Genomic DNA, 16,126 nt, shown 5'->3' with positions numbered 1-16,126 from the left:
TCAAAGGGAGTATGCAGCCAGATCTGGGAATACCCAGTCCTTTCCAATTGCATTTTCCATGATTGTGTGGACTAATCAACGGACATCTTCCAGTTGCTCAGAGCAAGGCGAAGATGTCAGCTGGAGGGCAGGATATGGGGAAGCGGATCAGAGCAGGTTTAGGGCTAGGAGGAAAGCAACGCTGTCTGCCATCCCTCACCCATGTGGTGCTGCAGGGTCAGGCAGAGCCTGGCTTTGCCCCCGTCTGTAATCCATGGACATGTCTGTCTCCGCAGTGGTTTCACCAGGTACAGAATCCCACCCAACTAAACTGGGCCCTGATGTCTGTGGGGCCCTGTAGACATTGGATACCTCTCATGTCCCAAAGCAGTACATCTCCCCGCGGAGATAAACCCCCAGGTAGGATACTATCACTTGTAACAAGGGCCTATCCGTGCATCCACATTAGTTCTGTTTCAGTGGTTAACAATGCTGCTGGTACTACTATGACCCTTGCTATTCTTGAATTCTTATTCGCTGGTGGATGCTGGCATGATAGGCTTGCAACAGGTCTCACAGTTACATCTCTTCTGCCTCCTTGCTATTTTTGGAACATTAAAAGCCCTGGAAAGTTGTGTAATCACTTTCAAAGTGGATTCCAGCAAAACACACAACACTTCCTATGATGCTGTCTCCCAAAAACTTGCAAAGATCATTAACTGCCCATTGCAGCACCACAGGAGGGTCAAGGCTAGGACACAGCCCGCGCTACCAAAGAGCTTTTAAAGCATCAAATGGGCTTACATAAAACAAATGACTTGCCCCGCTGAGGCACTGCAGGCGGAAAGAAGCTTTTATCAGTGAAAAACAGCTGGAGTTCCCTGTAGTCTACAGCACTCAAAAGTTTCTTAAGTTCTAGAAGGTTCTTGGTAAAGTGAGAAGAACTGTCTAAACTAAAGATCTGAGAGCGGTAGTTACTAATGGCTCATGTATTTATTACACACAGTGCAGTATTTTGCTAAACCAAGTCATGCGAGTTTACATCATGACATTGATCAACTGAACCAAATATACCATTTATAAATAACTTCATTTTATATAGTGCTTCATACTGCACTTGTACCGTTTCTAAAGGGTGTAAATAATAAATAGATGTGACTTCTAACAAAATGAAGAATTCTAAATTTAGCAACCAAGGTTGCCCAGGAGACTGAATTGAGTTGCCTTGCAAGCGTTCAAAATCTTATCTGTGCGAGTTGTAAGCACGGCCTTCTCCCCCCTTACCCAATATGCCTTTTCAATGTGTTTGCTTTAGGCCTTTTTGTTTGCAAAACTCTTTTGACACTCCCTAGGAGTTGGGCCACCTTCTCCTCATCAATACAATTGTGCTGAGTGTACGGAGTGTACAGGAAAACCGCACACTCGGCACAATACAGTTCAACATCTTATGGTCGCGGCGAAGGTCTAACCACCTTGACAGCATAGTTGGATCTGGACTGAGATTTCAGTGCGGCGCCGTGTTCAAAGAAAGGCGACAATGCATCGAGGCTTGAGGCCGTGTAATTTACAACAGTGGTACGTGACATTTATAACAAGGACGTGCTTTTGGGGGGTAATTACTAATTTGTAAAGTACTGTTGTGTGTCGCGGAATGAGGCCCAAATATTGATGGAAGGTGGTATATGGAAAATATGGGGATGCATAGGTGTTTTGCAGAAGGTGTAGATTAATGCACTTCTTGTTCGTCTAAGGGGCCACAGGATGGGTTTGATTGTAAAGCATTGATACGGGAGAGTCAATACTCCAGTGAGAGGATACAAAGCAATTCGGGTTTCTAATTGCTGGACTACTTTGAAACAAATGACAATAGCTGAAAAATATTATAATCGAAAAAGACGGAGACAAACCGTGCAATACATCCAGCCCAATGCAAATTTCGAATACTAAGATACTGAAAAGGATATTCAACAAAAAACTAAACAAATTAAAAATTAAACTCAGCAGTAGCCATGCAATACATCCAACCCAATGCAAATTTCGAATACTAAGATACTGAAAAGGATATTCAACAAAAAAGCAAACAAGTTAAAAATTAAACTCAGCAGTAGGGAAGTAAATAAATGGCAAAAACAATATAAGAAGAGGTAACGAGCGATGACATGAAAGGGTGCCCGGAGAGAGGCGCTTAATTACCCATGACAACAAAGAAAAGGCAGATGGCCACGCGTGCACGCGCACGTAAGCTTGTAGCCAGCCAGCAAATGCCTGGGTAGCACTTTCGAGATCCCCTTTACTAAAAGTCGAGCAACAGTGCATTGCGCTGTTCTAGGCTCGACCTAAAAAGTCACTTTCACCAATAGTTTTTACCATCATAGTCCTTAACCAGGTTCAACGCTCCGCTGAAACAAAGTTTAATTCTACTAGATGAAATATATAAAGAAGGGGCGACCAGTCCTGGACCTCCCTTTGGCATAGAGCAAACTGTACTCCTGGAATGGTAGTAACCCCACAGTTCTGATTTGGCAGCAGGTCTAACTATAACTCAGATGAGATTTCATAGAATCATAGGTCTTTCAAAACCCAACTGTCCAGTTCGACAGAATACAAGCGTTCAGGTCACTTAAAATCATTAAGGGCCTGAATATAGGGGGCTATCATTAGTGATGCAACCAATAATGGAGCAAAAGCATCTTCCAAAGCTGGAGAATAAATGGTTGTAACATGGCCTACAAATGAGGAATAAGAGTCAGAAATTAGCGCAGAAACGATTCATGCACATTTCTCAGACAATTTTCCTCTATTCTCCGTATTCCCGCAACCTGGAAGTACCAGGTGAGGCACTTTGACTCACACTTGCTCCTTCTACATGAAAGGTGCATCTGCGGGTGAAGTCCCTGAACATTAGATCAGGGCTATCCTACTCAACGCAAGATCGCTCCCAAAACATCAGGAAACATTATGTATGTTTAGAAAGGAGTTAAACTGGGAAATATGTTTACATGAGGCATCAGGGCCTAATATCTCAGCTGCTATTTCTGAGGGCAATAAAACACCGAATTTAGACAGAAAACAGCATGTAGTAGGTGGGATCATGCATGTTACCAAAACCCAGTTGAGTGTTTCCAGTAAGGGGATGGATGGGAAATATCTAGAGGGAAAAGAAGTCCTTCAGTAGTCTCCGTGTCCTACCCCCTCCATTCGTATAGCCTTGCTCTTCGGTCCCCTCGCAGCTAATGACACCTTTGTACATTATATCCTCAAATGAATTGGCATTGTGGCCACTATCGCCACTAAGGTGATTGCACTGGGGGATTTCAATTTGTGGCTCAATCCTCTCCCTAATGGCCTGGCTGCAGACCTTCTCACTCATTTGGGCTTCACGATCCTCCTTAGTAATAAGGCTGATGGACGGCCTTTACATCCCAAGGCACACTATTGACTCAGTCCACCCTGAATTCACAAGTAGCCTATGGGTACATGGAGTCATTAGGCCACTACTAGAAAAGTCTGGATCCAAGTTCTGAGGCATGGCATTGGTCTAGGTCCTTGCTCCCAGGAGTTGTTGAATTATGTGAATACAGTCTTGTCTCTGGACTAGTGGTACTTACCCTGTGGTCCAGGGACCCGTGGGGTCTGCGAAGAAGCTTACTCAGGGTGTTAGCAACTGCTTAGAGAATCACATAATATTAACAGATTATTAAAGTGTATATAAATAAAGAAGAAAAATTTAAAATTGAGCATTTTAAAACTTTTGTTAATCTGAAGGAAAATGGAGTCTAAAAATTAAGTTTGTATCCTCAGATTGAATCATGGGGGAAGTGCAATATTTTCACAATTTGCATACTTTGAACGTTTCTTTATGTATTTTTTATGTAATATTTGGAGCTCAAATTAGTGAAAATACTTAGTCTGGAGTCCCCAGCTACAGATAAATGCTCCATGGACCCCCCAAGATTCCAATAATTCTTCAGTGTGGAACTCCTGGTTCCACTAATGATTAAGGGGGTGGGGGGGGGGGGGGGGACAGAAGTCAAAAGGTTAAGAACCACTGGCCTTGATAAAATACTAAGTCCAACTGCAAAGTTTCACAAAATTTACAAACTTCATCTTAACATTGCAGTTATTGAAACTTTGCAAATCTTTGGTGGCGGGTGGAAGTTTTGGAAACATCTATTTTTCCATTAAGATTGTCTTGAAAAATATTTTTGTAGGAAAAGTCTCCAACAACACAGGAAGGTTTTCCTCAGATTTCTTACAACAAAACCAACTGAACTAACAGAATTATTTTCTTGCGATTTGAAGTTTAGAATTTTCACGAAGGCTGTGATGATGCAACAAGAATTCATCACAAACTTACGAAGGAAAGCCTTTTCAACTTTGCAGACTCCTGTTACTGAGAATGTTGTCAATATTATTACTACATCAGAATTCTTTGCTAGGCTTGTGAAATTGCTCAGTGAACACCATGGCCCCATTCCTAAACACATTCAAAGTTAGGAAGTTTCATCCAATCTCTTCTGGGCTTTGTGCTGTGCACTGGCTGGTTGTGCCAAATTTGTTTTAATAGTCTCGCTAGAACATAAAGCCATTTCCACATTAGTTTGAATGTTCAAATACCAACGCTTTCTCATAGCTGCCAACTCACACGGTGCCACCGTGTGACACACGATATCGGCTCGCATCAGTAGTATAGGGTGTATACTACTTATCACCATGTATCTATGACAGGTGGCCACATCCCTTCGGTCCGCGGGCAATATTGGAATCGGTTCAAATCTGTTTTTAATCAGTCCTCATAATGTTTTGATAAGATTGGCGTCTTTCAATGTTTTATAGGGTATTGATAATTTGTGAATCAAGGCTCATATTATATGCTGTAATGAAATCAAAAGTGTACAAAATGTTAAGCTAGGATTTCGAATCAAGGCTTATCACATGATACTGTTATGAAATCAAGAATGTATAAAATGATAAGGTAGGATTTTGAATCAAGGCTTATGAAATTATGCTGTAGTGAAATCAAAAGCGTATAAAATGGCATGCGGGCGGGTTGCAAACAAGTGGAAGTAGGGTGAAATACAAGTCTACAAACGTACCATGGGCATGCAGAGGATAAAAGTAAACAGGCCACAGACCATAGGGTTAAGAAATTCTGGCTTTTCTGATGTAGAAAACTCCGGCTTTAAGACAACTTTGAGAATGTTTTGCAGTAGCGTAGAAGTGGGCCCCAAGGAGAAACTAGAACCAAAATTTTGAATGAAGAGCCAAAAAATGCGGCAAACGCCAATGCAGAATTCGACGCTAATGAGCAGAATCGCGCACCAACACCATCTGAGAATAGCGCAGCAGAGGCTTCTGTGGCTCTGCTGAACAAAAAGCCCGAGACCGTCGCCGCTGAAGAGTCGACAGAGGACGTCACTAAACTGATGCAAAACACCAAAGATGCTACAGTTGGCAGAGAGAGACCAGAGTCGAGTGAAGATGACGAGGCCATTGACCTACGCAACACAGAGCCAGAGAAATCTGTAAACGACCCTGAGAAGTCACTGGGAGCTCAAGAAGAAAGATGTTAAGCCGGAATGCAAAATGTAAGTACAAGTCATACTTTTTCAGCAAACTTCAGGGTAATTTAAGTGAGTGATAAGGAGGGTAGTTATGAGGAAGTTTGAGGTATAAAAAAAAAAATATTTTTTCTTTTTATCAGCAAAAGAGAGGAAGAGGAACCCCGGGCCACAAAGCCGCTAGCACAACTATGGAAGTTACATACCCGGTGCAAATTTTTTTATGTCTTTGCTGCTCAGGACACAAATTTTTTTCCATAACGCCTAAAAACTGCAGCTGCAAGCACTTAGATGCAGTTGCACAACTTTTTTGCACGGAAAATTGGCGGGTCGATCAGTACCGCACACTTGAGACTGTGATAGTGGTGATCATAAAATTGTGCTTAAAGGCGGGGCGGTACGACGATTGCGAAAGTTGTAAAATTGACGACCCAAGTAGGTGAATCACGACGGTCTCACAATGAATTGTGATTATCAAGAAAGGTTGATACAAAAACTCTGTTACAAGCTTGACCCGTATAAAATTATGGAAGTGGTGGGTTTGGTCTATAGCGTGAATGAAATGTTTGTACTCTCTGAATGTTTTAAGATGATTGTGAATTTTTTTATATTATAAGTATATTAAAAGAGTACAGACCCAGTCAGAGAATGTGGAAAGCAGGGTGATGAGGACATACATTTCCATAATGAAACAACATCTAAGGAGGAAAATAATAGAAGGTATTTTAAGATCAGGTATCTTTTGTAGGAGTTTAAAACCAAGGAACATGTAATATATTAATGCATAGTAAATAAAAACATGCCGATGTTAGTGGATGCTACTATTATACATGTGTGTTTTTACTGTTTCTGGAAAGTACTTCTCACCACTTGGTGGAGATTGGGGTTCGTCCGGGCATTAAATGACTCGGACGCTTTTCACTTTCTGACCAGCGCAGAGATGCCTCACCCCCAAACTAGTGTTTCACCCGACCACGCTATGCAGTAACAAGCGATGTGAGATATCTGACGAGATTGAAAAAGAGCTGAGGCAGAAACCGAAAGGCTTTAACAAAGTTGAAAAGAGCAAAATCTTCTTGGACACCGACGATGTGGTTGAAGACAGCGTCAACAAGTATATGATGCAGACATTTTGCACCAATTTGTTCTGTCGAGACTTCTTTAGTGGAAGTAGGGAAGATGTGAGAAGACTCGTTCTGTTTACAGCAAGTAAAATCAACGTAGAGCTTCTGAGTCATGAATTTTTTAGAGTGGTGTGTTAAATAGTATTGTTTTGGTTATCATTATCAATTATATCCTTGTACATTCCTATATCACTCCGAGTTTCAGGTTTATTGAATAATTTTGTAATGTATCATAAACAGTCTCCTCGTCCTGTTTATTTGATAAAGAAAATAATAAATAAAAAGTGAATTAAAAAAGAAGCGGCGCCGGGTGGGGTGCCGTGGGTTTTTAATTCAAGAAGCGCTACGATGCAGAAGCTTTTCAAAAGAGCTTATTACAATCCCTTGAAGGTTGGAAGTTTTTGGCGGTGTAGACCCTTTGTACAAGGAGAGCAAAATCCACGACGACATAAAAATAACACATTTACGGGACTGGTTATCAGGCAAAGAGGCCTACACATTGCATAACGGTTCTAGAAAGCGGTTTCAAAGACTTCATGTTTTATTCAGAGGATTAAATCATAAATGGCAAGTAGACCTTCTAGATGTCCGTGCACATGCTGCGGATAATGATGGTGTAAAATATACATTAACGGTGATAGATTGGCTGTCAAAATACGCATTTGCAGTCGGCTTGAAGGAAAAATAAGGGACAGTCACAAAAGCATTTGATTACATTTTCAGCAGTGGAAGAATACCTAAAAGGATAGAGGAAAAGAGTTTGAAAACAATACGCTAAAAGCTCTGCAGAACCAGTATGGGGTAAAACATTTTGTCATGAACAATGAAGTTAAGGCAGCGGTTGTACAAAGATTCAACAGAACTCTCGAAGCTCATTTAGCGGTATTTTACAGCTTACAACACATTTCGTTATATAGATCGCTTACAGATTTTATTGAAAGTTACATCTGCAGCTATCATAGATTCATTAAGACGGCACGTGTAGAAGTGACCCCTCAAAATGAGTTGAAAATTTGGAGAACCCTGTATGGGTCCGTGTTCAACAACAACCCTGTTTCAAAAAGCATATTCAAAAAGGGCGATCATGTTAGGAGATTTAGATGCAAGGCAGGATTTCAAAAGGGGTACGAGCAGACCTTTACAGATCAGATTTGTGTGATAGACAAGATTTCCACACACTCAGGTGTTAAGACTACGCGGGAGAGGAGGTCAAAGGATGTGGTTACAAGAAAGAGCTACAAAAAATAGAACAGGATCAAGGTTGAGTGTACCGTAGTGAAAAAGTATTGGTGAAGAAGGATCGCGGGAAGCAAAGATAGTATCTAGTTAAATGGAGGGGGTAGCCCGATAAATTTAACAGGGCTTATCCAGACACATTACTTAATTATGGGGAACCTACTGTGAAATGCAAAACAATGTTATCCCTGTGCACTCAAACTATAATCCTAAAGTTCAAAAAATCGTGTTGGCGCAGCCTGTGTCGCACGGAGTCCGCCCATGTCTTTAAATATGAAGGATATTGTGGGGAGGGTCAACTTCCCACTGAACAAGTGCGCACTGTATTCAATGAAACACCAAGGTTTCTTCACGTATTTCAATTTATTGATTTTGAAAGCATATTCTCCATTCATTGAATTTCATCATTTCATGAATCAACCAAATGTTGCATACATAATCATCTTCTTCTGAAGCAATTCATTCCTTGTTTTCAAAGTTAAACATCCACCCAATGCATTTCGGGTCAATCAAATCTGACCCTTCTTCAGGGGTCTATAAAAAATGAAACAGGACCATTGAGTTCACTGCACACCTTAATCAATGATACATATAGTGTACTTTATAAACATATATCTATAGAAAAACATCTGTAAGAGAGCACAAATCTGAACATACAAAACTAACAAAACAATGATGCAACTTACACATTCGAATGATACATTACACAAGCTAGTCAATGTAATATGGCGTCAACATTAAACTGGCTGTAAACTGTCTGAAAGATTTACGTGCTGTAACGTGTGCAGGAACGAACATGCTAATACATGACATTCATTAAGCGATCACAGGATTCTAACTGAAACGTCTACATATTACAAATGTCAAACGTAACTAACACTCTGTGGCCTAAATATCTTGTGGCAGGGATCTACATTCAAGAAACCTTCATAAATGCAGCCTCGGTTCACAAACCACTTTAAACGCATATAATTATATCCTACTGCGAGCGTCTAAAGAAACATTTATACAGAGCAACTAACTCCGGATTCAACAGAACTCTCGAAGCTCATTTAGCGGTATTTTACAGCTTACAACACATTTAGTTATATAGATCGCTTACAGATTTTATTGAAAGTTACATTTGCGGCTATCATAGATTCATTAAGACGGCACGTGTAGAAGTGACCTCTCAAAATGAGTTGAAAATTTGGAGAACCCTGTATGGGTCCGTGTTCAACAACAGCCCTGTTTCAAAAAGCATATTCAAAAAGGGTGATCATGTTAGGAGATTTAGATGCAAGGCAGGATTTCAAAAGGGGTACGAGCAGACCTTTACAGATCAGATTTGTGTGATAGACAAGATTTCCACACACTCCGGTGTTAAGACTACGCGGGAGAGAAGGTCAAAGGATGTTGTTACAAGGAAGAGCTACAAAAAATAGAACAGGATCAAGGTTGAGTGTACCGTAGTGAAAAAGTATTGGTGAAGAAGGATCGCGGGAAGAAAAGATAGTATCTAGTTAAATGGAGGAGGTGGCCCGATAAATTTAACAGGGCTTATCCAGACACATTACTTAATTATGGGGAACCTACTGTGAAATGCAAAACAATGTTATCCCTGCGCACTCAAACTATAATCATAAAGTTCAAAAAATCGTGTTGGCGCAGCCTGTGTCGCACGGAGTCCGCCCGTGTCTTTAAATATGAAGGATATTGTGGGGAGTGTCAACTTCCCACTGAACAAGTGCGCACTGTATTCAATGAAACACCAAGGTTTCTTCACGCATTTAAATGTGTTGATTTTGAAAGCATATTCTCCATTCATTGAATTTCATCATTTCATGAATCAACCAAATGTTGCATACATAATCATCTTCTTCTGAAGCAATTCATTCCTTGTTTTCAAAGTTAAACATCCACCCAATGCATTTCGGGTCAATCAAATCTGACCCTTCGTCAGGGGTCTATAAAAAATGAAACAGGACCATTGAGTTCACTGCACACCTTAATCAATGATACATATAGTGTACTTTATAAACATATATCTATAGAAAAACATCTGTAAGAGAGCACAAATCTGAACATACAAAACTAACAAAACAATGATGCAACTTACACATTCGAATGATACATTACACAAGCTAGTCAATGTAATATGGGGTCAACATTAAACTGGCAGTAAGCTGTCTGAAAAATGTACGCGCTGTAACGTGTGCAGGAACGAACATGCTAATACATGACATTCATTAAGCGATCACAGGATTCTAACTGAAACGTCTACATATTACAAATGTCAAACGTAACTAACACTCTGAGGCCTAAATATCTTGTGGCAGGGATCTACATTCAAGAAACCTTTATAAATGCAGCCTCGGTTCACAAACCACTTTAAACGCATATAATTATATCCTACTACGAGCGTCTAAAGAAACATTTATACAGAGCAACTTACTCCGGACCAACGGGTCTCTGTTACCATTAATCTACCCTCTGCCTAAAGAATTCAATTTACGCGCCAATTCAATGATGATTTAAAGGGCAAACGTTAGTTGTCACGTGGTAGACACATTGGACCAATCATAATGCGTTGTGGTCAACACCACATGATAAGAGTAAATGTGGCTTCACAGTAATAAATTAAGTACGATGACGTATTAGCGGGAAAAACCAATCATACTACATCGCTCTAAAACGTCAGTCCCACGTGATCGGGGAGGAGGCGGCTACACAACAATGAACGCGTTAATGTGAACACTACCTGACTAATAAAGTTCAAAATTGAACTTTGCGATGTTTGATGAAATAAAGCTAGGCGTGTCACTGAACCCATCTGCAATTACCTGATATAATGCGCAGAGCACCAAATGTTTTATACTCATAAATATGCAAACTTAAAAAACGCACATGGAACCTTATACGCAAAAGCAAAAATGATCAAATTAAATGAGAACAAAATGATATTAATCAGAATACATCAATAAAAAGTACTGGTAATGTAAGGCCCAGGGGATTCCTTCAGCAAATGCTGTGTCAATAGAAAATATTATAGAAAGCATGAGTACTCAATACGATCATTTAACCCAATAGGATGGGAACAGTTCAATTTTCTGATCCAAAAGTTTTCAGCTCTTAACCTTTGTTTCATAAGATCCTGGTCTCGGCGTTGTGCAATCGTCTCTAATACCGTGAAGCGTAATTGAGCTATTTGATGTCGAGCTTCAATCCAGTGACAAGCTACGGTTGATTTAGGATTCTTCAGTCTAATATTGCTTTTGTGTTCCGTGATGCGGATTTTCACTTTCCGCTCAGTTTGACCCACATATATTTTGCCACATGGGCATTTGATGGCATAAATGCAATTGGCCGTATCACAAGTGAAAGTATGGTTTAAATCTATTTGATGACCTTTTGTAGGGTGAGTACATTTATTTCCAAGAATAACATTACTGCAATGTGTGCAGTTTTGGCATTGAAGCATTCCACGCCATTTCATGATTGTTTTCTTAGGTGTATTCAATATTTCCTTCAAGTTTTTGGAGCGTTGAAATGTGAATGTTATCTTATCATCATACAAATCTTTCAAATCTGGTTCCATTTGTATTATTCTCCAATGTCTATTTATTGCTCTTTTGATCTTGGATGACTCTGTGGAATATTTCAGAACACATACAGTTTTTTTCTCTTGGATTTGTGTTCGTTCTTGTAGTAAATCATCTCGTGATTGAGTTGCCACTTTTCCCAAGGATGTTTCTAAAACGCTTTCTAGATAACGTCTTTGTCGATATTTAACAGTTTGCTCTTGTAGAGTTACTTGCAAATCTTCGTTATTGGATGTGATGCGTTTCATTCTAATGTACTGTGAAGTAGGTAAGTGTTTTTTGAGGGGCTCTGAGTGAAAACTCCGAAATAATAAACTGGAATTTTTATCTGTCTTTTTGATGTGGACTTAGTGCTGATTTGGTTCTGCTCTAACTTTACTTTTACATCTAGGAATGCAATTGATTTCTCATCAATAGAATGCGTGAATTTTATTCGATCATTATGAGTGTTTATGATGGAGATGTTGTTTTCCAGTTCTTGACGAGTCCCTTTCCAAATTAGAAATAGGTCATCAATGTACCTTTTATACATTACTATTCCTTCAGTCCAAATGGGATTCTCAAGGATGTGGTCAGTCTCGAATTTACTCATGTAAATATTGGCATACGAGGGAGCCCCCCCGAAACCCATAGATGTTCCGCTGGATTGATTGTAAAATTTTCCTTGCCATTCGAAATAGCTGCAGTATAATGCAAATTGCATTAGCTCCATGATGAAAAGTTTTTGAGTTTCTTCCAAATCACTTCTTAACAGGCTCCATTCTAGCGCTTCTAACCCCTCGTTGTGGGGTATGGATGTATACAGTGCCATAACGTTTATTGTACATAGTAAATATGTCTCGTCCTTTTCAAGTTCCATCGTCTTGAGTAAGTTCAAGAATGATGTGGTATCCTTTATGTAAGTAGCACTTTTTTGCATGATGGGCTGCAAAAATTTATCAACAAATTTCCCAATCGGTTCAGAGATAGACCCACAGGCCGAGACTATGGGTATAAATGGAGGGTTGGTTGCATCTTTATGTATTTTCGGCAGCATGTATAGTTGCGGCCTTCTGGGATATTTGGTGTCGAAAAATTGTTTAGTTCTTTCACTGATCCACTGCATTTCAAACGCATGCTCGACGATCTTCTGCAAAAAATTTTGGTATTCCAAGGTTGGATCAGATTCCAATGAAAGGTAGATATCTTGATTAGCAACGTGATTATTAACGCTCATTATATAGAATTCTGTGTCCATGACTATTAAAGCACCTCCTTTATCCGCCTTCTGAAAAGTTAGCCGTTTGTCTAAGCTTAAGTTTTTCAGTGTATTCCATTCTTTAGAAGACAAATTGGTTTTCTTTGGTTTAGTAAACGCAATCTGTTGAACGTCTGCCAACACCGACCTTTCGAAAGCTTCAATCGTCTTATGTGTAAATGGCGCGCAAAAGGTACTTTTAGGTCTGAAGTCTTCATCCCATGTTTCTGCTTGTTGCTGTTCTTGTGTGTCCTTGAAGAAAAATTTTAATTTCAGGGACCTGAAAAATTTAAATAGAGCTATATCAGTCTCCGCCAAATTAGAATGATAAGTGGGGACAAATGTAATGCCTTTGTTCAACAAATTGGTTTCTGCTTTAGTGAGTGCTTTAGATGAAATATTTATTATTAATTCACTTTCGACACCTGGCTCCTGGTCCTTTCTGCAATGTTTTGATTGGTTTCTTTGACCCCTTCTTGTAATCCTTCTGCTACTGGTGGAGCATTTGCTGCTGGACTGATGTCTAAAAAAGCAGATTGTTGAGTAGTACTACTTGTGGATGGTTTAGCAATTGGTATAGTGGTTTTACTTATTGGACCTCTTGATGCAGAAATATCAGAATCAGATACAATGCTTTCTTGGGATGAAGATGTTGCTGTCTTTTGCGTCTGTTGTTGTGGTTGCCATTTCTTTTGGTTGTAGGTTTCCGCCCAAGAAAACACTTCTTCAAGCTTATAATCTAATGTATCTCTTCGATACTTTCGTACTTTTCGCTCATTGACTTCTTTAGCATACTTTTCAAGTTTAGAGTTGATGACTTCCAAGGTTTTTTTCAAATCTGGACTTTTATTGATTTCTGTTTGTAGAGTTTTAATCTCCTCTTCCAACTCAATTAATACTCTAGATAGTTCTTCAACAATCAGCAAAATTAGATCTATCGAGCATTTGTTTAAAATCTGGTACCATCTTTAAACACATTTTTTACTATTTTTACAAAGCATTGGCTTTAGGGCTATTCTGAGGCCCCTTGGTATTCTCTTGTTTTTATGGTAATGAATTAACGTGGTGGCGTGCATCCTCTGATTGATTTCCTTCTTGCTCATGTATTCAAATTGTCTTAACAACTGTGCTGTGGTAGTTTTTTGTGGAGTGAATTTTCTGGTCTCCTGAATCAAATCATATATTTCTAAAGCGGCTTCCGGTGTAAAGCCTAAGGTTTCAGCCTTATTAGTGGTGAGTAAAGCAATGTCGTCCAATTGCATGGTTACAATGTGGTGCAGTCAGGGATGAAGAGGACTGGGGTTCCAAAATGCAAAACAATGTTATCCCTGTGCACTCAAACTATAATCATAAAGTTCAAATAATCGTGTTGGCGCAGCCTGTGTCGCACGGAGTCCGCCTGTGTCTTTAAATATGAAGGATATTGTGGGGAGGGTCAACTTCCCACTGAACAAGTGCGCACTGTATTCAATGAAACACCGAGGTTTCTTCACGTATTTCAATTTATTGATTTTGAAAGCATATTCTCCATTCATTGAATTTCATCATTTCATGAATCAACCAAATGTTGCATACATAATCATCTTCTTCTGAAGCAATTCATTCCTTGTTTTCAAAGTTAAACATCCACCCAATGCATTTCGGGTCAATCAAATCTGACCCTTCTTCAGGGGTCTATAAAAAATGAAACAGGACCATTGAGTTCACTGCACACCTTAATCAATGATACATATAGTGTACTTTATAAACATATATCTATAGAAAAACATCTGTAAGAGAGCACAAATCTGAACATACAAAACTAACAAAACAATGATGCAACTTACACATTCGAATGATACATTACACAAGCTAGTCAATGTAATATGGTGTCAACATTAAACTGGCTGTAAACTGTCTGAAAGATTTACGCACTGTAACGTGTGCAGGAACGGACATGCTAATACATGACATTCATTAAGCGATCACAGGATTCTAACTGAAACGTCTACATATTACAAATGTCAAACGTAACTAACACTCTGTGGCCTAAATATCTTGTGGCCGGGATCTACATTCAAGAAACCTTCATAAATGCAGCCTCGGTTCACAAACCACTTTAAACGCATATAATTATATCCTACTGCGAGCGTCTAAAGAAACATTTATACAGAGCAACTTACTCCGGATTCAACAGAACTCTCAAAGCTCATTTAGCGGTATTTTACAGCTTACAACACATTTCGTTATATAGATCGCTTACAGATTTTATTGAAAGTTACATCTGCAGCTATCATAGATTCATTAAGACGGCACGTGTAGAAGTGACCCCTCAAAATGAGTTGAAAATTTGGAGAACCCTGTATGGGTCCGTGTTCAACAACAGCCCTGTTTCAAAAAGCATATTGGACAAGCATTGGCATAGCCAATAGGTCTCGCCCTTGGGACCTTATAAGTGTTTAGCCATGCAACAGTTGCATAACTAAACACTTATAAGGTCCCAAAAGCGAGACCTATTGGCTATGCCAATGCTTGTTTTAACTGCTGCAATCTATTGTAGCCTCACGGAGCACATCAAAGCGGCCGTGCGGCGCGAAAGTGAAAGTAATCGCGGTAAAGCGCGACGCACACGCCCGCGCACATGCACTGTAGGTTTAGGCTGGCCTGGTAGCACTTTTTGGAGCCCTCACAAAATGTCTCGCCAGACCAGCGCATGTGATAGACAAGATTTCCACACACTCAGGTGTTAAGACTACGCGGGAGAGGAGGTCAAAGGATGTTGTTACAAGGAAGAGCTACAAAAAATAGAACAGGATCAAGGTTGAGTGTACCGTAGTGAAAAAGTATTGGTGAAGAAGGATCGCGGGAAGCAAAGATAGTATCTAGTTAAATGGAGGGGGTGGCCCGATAAATTTAACAGGGCTTTTCCAGACACATTACTTAATTATGGGGAACCTACTGTGAAAGCGCACTTCTACAGAGACGCCACCGGAGAGCATGAGTACACCGATTTAAACGGTGCAAATGAGTGGTTAAAGAGTAGAGCTAGCTTTACAGCGCGAAGTTGAAAAGTGGAATTGATCGGTCGATTACACAGCGATTTGTTTTTCCAAGACTAGTGCATGGCCTAGACGTAAAAATTAAACTGATTGGAAATAAAGACACTTTTTGCTTAATGAGCGGGGACACGGACAATTACAAAGTGAATATCTGATCAGTGCCACTTTTTGTGAAACGCGTCAAAGTGAGCCCGGTGGTTTTCTGAACTCACACCAAGACTCTTTTAAACCAGTAAAGTACCCCACTGAAAGAGTGGAGGTTTAAGTGTTCATCATTCCGGCCACAGCACTCCTATTGAATACTGAGAATATATTTTTCTGATTTTTGCCAAGAACTGTTATTGTAGCGCTAGTTGATAACACCGCATTT

The 16,126-nt window shown here is 39.8% G+C and overlaps 1 protein-coding gene across 3 annotated transcripts in view; it reads right to left on the bottom strand.

The window, feature by feature from the left end:
* Positions 1-16,126, bottom strand: part of NRBP2 (nuclear receptor binding protein 2) — a 345,299-nt gene that overhangs the window by 22,562 nt on the left and 306,611 nt on the right. The window contains exon 16 of one of the 3 annotated variants that reach the window (XM_085604602.1): positions 13,003-14,392. The exons of the other annotated variants lie outside the window; for them this stretch is intronic. Within the exon in view, the coding sequence (XP_085460728.1) occupies positions 14,318-14,392 (75 nt within the window). The 3' untranslated portion in view covers positions 13,003-14,317. Of the gene's footprint in view, positions 1-13,002; positions 14,393-16,126 lie in introns of those variants that run through there. 3 annotated transcript variants of the gene reach the window in all.

Source organism: Triturus cristatus, chromosome 5_1 (genome assembly GCF_964204655.1).
Source record: "Triturus cristatus chromosome 5_1, aTriCri1.1, whole genome shotgun sequence".
In the NCBI taxonomy this organism is placed as follows: domain Eukaryota; kingdom Metazoa; phylum Chordata; class Amphibia; order Caudata; family Salamandridae; genus Triturus; species Triturus cristatus.
This window is presented reverse-complemented; position numbering and strand designations above follow the sequence as displayed.